The sequence below is a fragment of the Etheostoma spectabile genome, chromosome 15 (assembly GCF_008692095.1).
Source record: "Etheostoma spectabile isolate EspeVRDwgs_2016 chromosome 15, UIUC_Espe_1.0, whole genome shotgun sequence".
In the NCBI taxonomy this organism is placed as follows: Eukaryota; Metazoa; Chordata; class Actinopteri; order Perciformes; family Percidae; genus Etheostoma; species Etheostoma spectabile.
The window spans coordinates 27273820-27276243 of NC_045747.1; the positions used below are offsets into that span (position 1 = coordinate 27273820).

General features: G+C 41.0%; 1 protein-coding gene across 2 annotated transcripts in view; it reads right to left on the reverse strand.

Annotated features, from left to right (window-relative positions):
• Window positions 1-2424, reverse strand: part of adamtsl3 (ADAMTS-like 3) — a 238953-nt gene that overhangs the window by 70279 nt on the left and 166250 nt on the right. For both annotated transcript variants that reach the window (XM_032537404.1, XM_032537405.1), the window contains exon 9: window positions 504-661. In XM_032537404.1, coding sequence (XP_032393295.1) covers window positions 504-661 — 158 coding nt within the window. The remainder of the gene's footprint in view (window positions 1-503; window positions 662-2424) is intronic.

Here is a 2424-nt window from a genome sequence, read left to right on the forward strand (position 1 = left end):
GCACCTACTAAGGAAAGCTCATTGTTGGGCCTGCTGTAGTGGCTGTAATTCTGCACCGAGGTTGAATTTTGGGAAAGAGACTTCAGATACAGTATTAGGGGACCACTAATGTCTATATAAAAGAGACTTCACATACAGTATTGGGGACCACTAAGGTCTATATAAAAGAGACTTCAGATACAGTACTAGGGGACCACTAAGGTCTATATAAAAGAGACTTCAGATACAGTATTAGGGGACCACTAATGTCTATATAAAAGCATCCAAAGAGCACCATGTCATGGGACCTTTCAATTCGGCAGGCCTCTCCAGCAGGGACACGAGCAGTGGCGCTGGCAACAGCCTTACAATATAATTAAGAAAAGTCCCTGCATTGCTAAATAATAAGCAACAGAGTAATTTATGTATGTTTTATATCTCTAATAAAATATGTACATCTGAAGCTAAAAGTCCCCCGGCTGTTTTGCTATAAACCTAGGCCTGTCCGCTTTTCCTTTTTTCACCTTGATAATGTAATCAGCGTTGAGTGCGCCGTGTGTCCTGAGTGTCTGCCGGTCTGTCCCTCTTTGGAAGTCCAGGGAGGTGTTTCCTATAACATATGAGCCGCTAGACACCAGAGTGGTCTCCTCCTTCCTCCCCTGAAGAGAGACGGCTTCGATAACTGAGGGACAAGGAGCAAGACGGACATTTATTACTGTACAGTAACTTTTACAGTAACTACTTCATGTTTTAAAGAATCCCTGTTGTACTCCTTTTTCCGAGTCATGTTTTTAGTCTTGGGGTCTACTAGAATAGGTTTACATGCTTTGGTGTTCAAAAAACATTATGTTTCTCATAATGCCCATTGTTGCTGCTCCTCTCTCTGAAACACTCTGTCTGAGCTCTTGACCCGCCTTCCTAAAAGGCCCAGTCTGCTCTGATTGGTCAGCTGGCCCAGTCTGCCAAATTCAAACAAGCCACTGCTCAGGCAGCACCAATAAGCAGCACATATGAAAAACTGGGCTGGCTTTCTCAATCAGTTAAATCACTAATTGAGGTTTTAAAACAGAATTTTAAACAGGAATGTGGGCAAAGTGTTTCAGGCAGTTGGGTTAAACTGCTGTTTGTTGGAGAGAAAGCCCCATTTGGAGAATAATGTTATAAATGTACTTTATACATCTATTGCATACACAAGAAACTATATAACACACTCAAAGATGGGAAAAAATCCCCAAAAAACATAATAGTGGCTCTCTAACTTTATATTTGAATATTCCTTTTAACATGATGAGCAGACCTAAGGAGGTTGGGTGTAAAATGTGCTGTAGGCGATGCACCCAAAAATGAATCTGTTATCTAATACAGCTACAAATATTAACTTCTAAGCTGAGGTGCGCTGTGCAGTAGGATTTAAACTACTACAAACTGTACATGGAGAAACAACAATTTGTTGTGGAGAGAAACCATCAGACAAACCAGACTGTACAGTTCTGCAAAAGCAAAACTGAAGTCAAAAATCAAGACAGATGTAGACAGAGGAAAAAAACAAAAAACAGTAGGATGAAAAACGTTATACACAATACAGAAAAAAGTGGGTACAGGCCACATATTTGGCTTGATTGTCACAATGTTATCCTTATTAGAGTAAAGCAATGGTAACTGCTAATGTCACATAAGTATAAAGTCAGGTGTTGGTAAGTGCCCACTTGCAGACCAACAGAGGGTAATGTTTACCTTGCACGGCAGCTGGATTCTCGCGATATTACCAAATCACTCAAGAAACACGGGTTAACAAATCACAAGAAAATCTTGTCAGGCTTTAAGTAAAGGCTTTGTGTCTGAACTACCAGCGGACCGAAACCAATCTGCATCCTTTGAGGAGCTACTGGCAGCTACAGGCGTGGTCAATCGATAAGTACACAACATAATGACAATTGCTGTTAGTTGTCATGTAAACTGTGTCACAACCATAGACAGTTAAAGAAATGGGCCAACAGATCCCATGGTTCTGGACGGAGACCAGTGAAAGATATTAGAAGCACATTCCCGGTGATGGCTAGGCGTTACTGTGCAGCCTCCAACTGAGCTTGACAATGTAGATGTGACGTGAGCAACCTGTCTGAAAGTTGTAAGTCTTCTGGTAGCTGTGCCAAGAGAAATCTCAATCATTCCCAATCCGCAGAGACGGAGAGCGTAGGTATATGTTAGGAGATAACATAGGCACAGGCTAATTATTGATAACTAACACGCTAGTTAACATTAGCAATTAAACCTAAACTTACTGATGTAAGTCAAACCTGTCTGCGTGCTTCTCCTGACAATATGGTGATTTGTTGACTACGCAACAGTAAGTTGCGTGGTTATGACGCAATCGTTAGCCTCTTTTTACGAAAACGTCTGCTACAAAGCCTTTTATACATTGTTGTGTTTCTTTAGAAATAAACA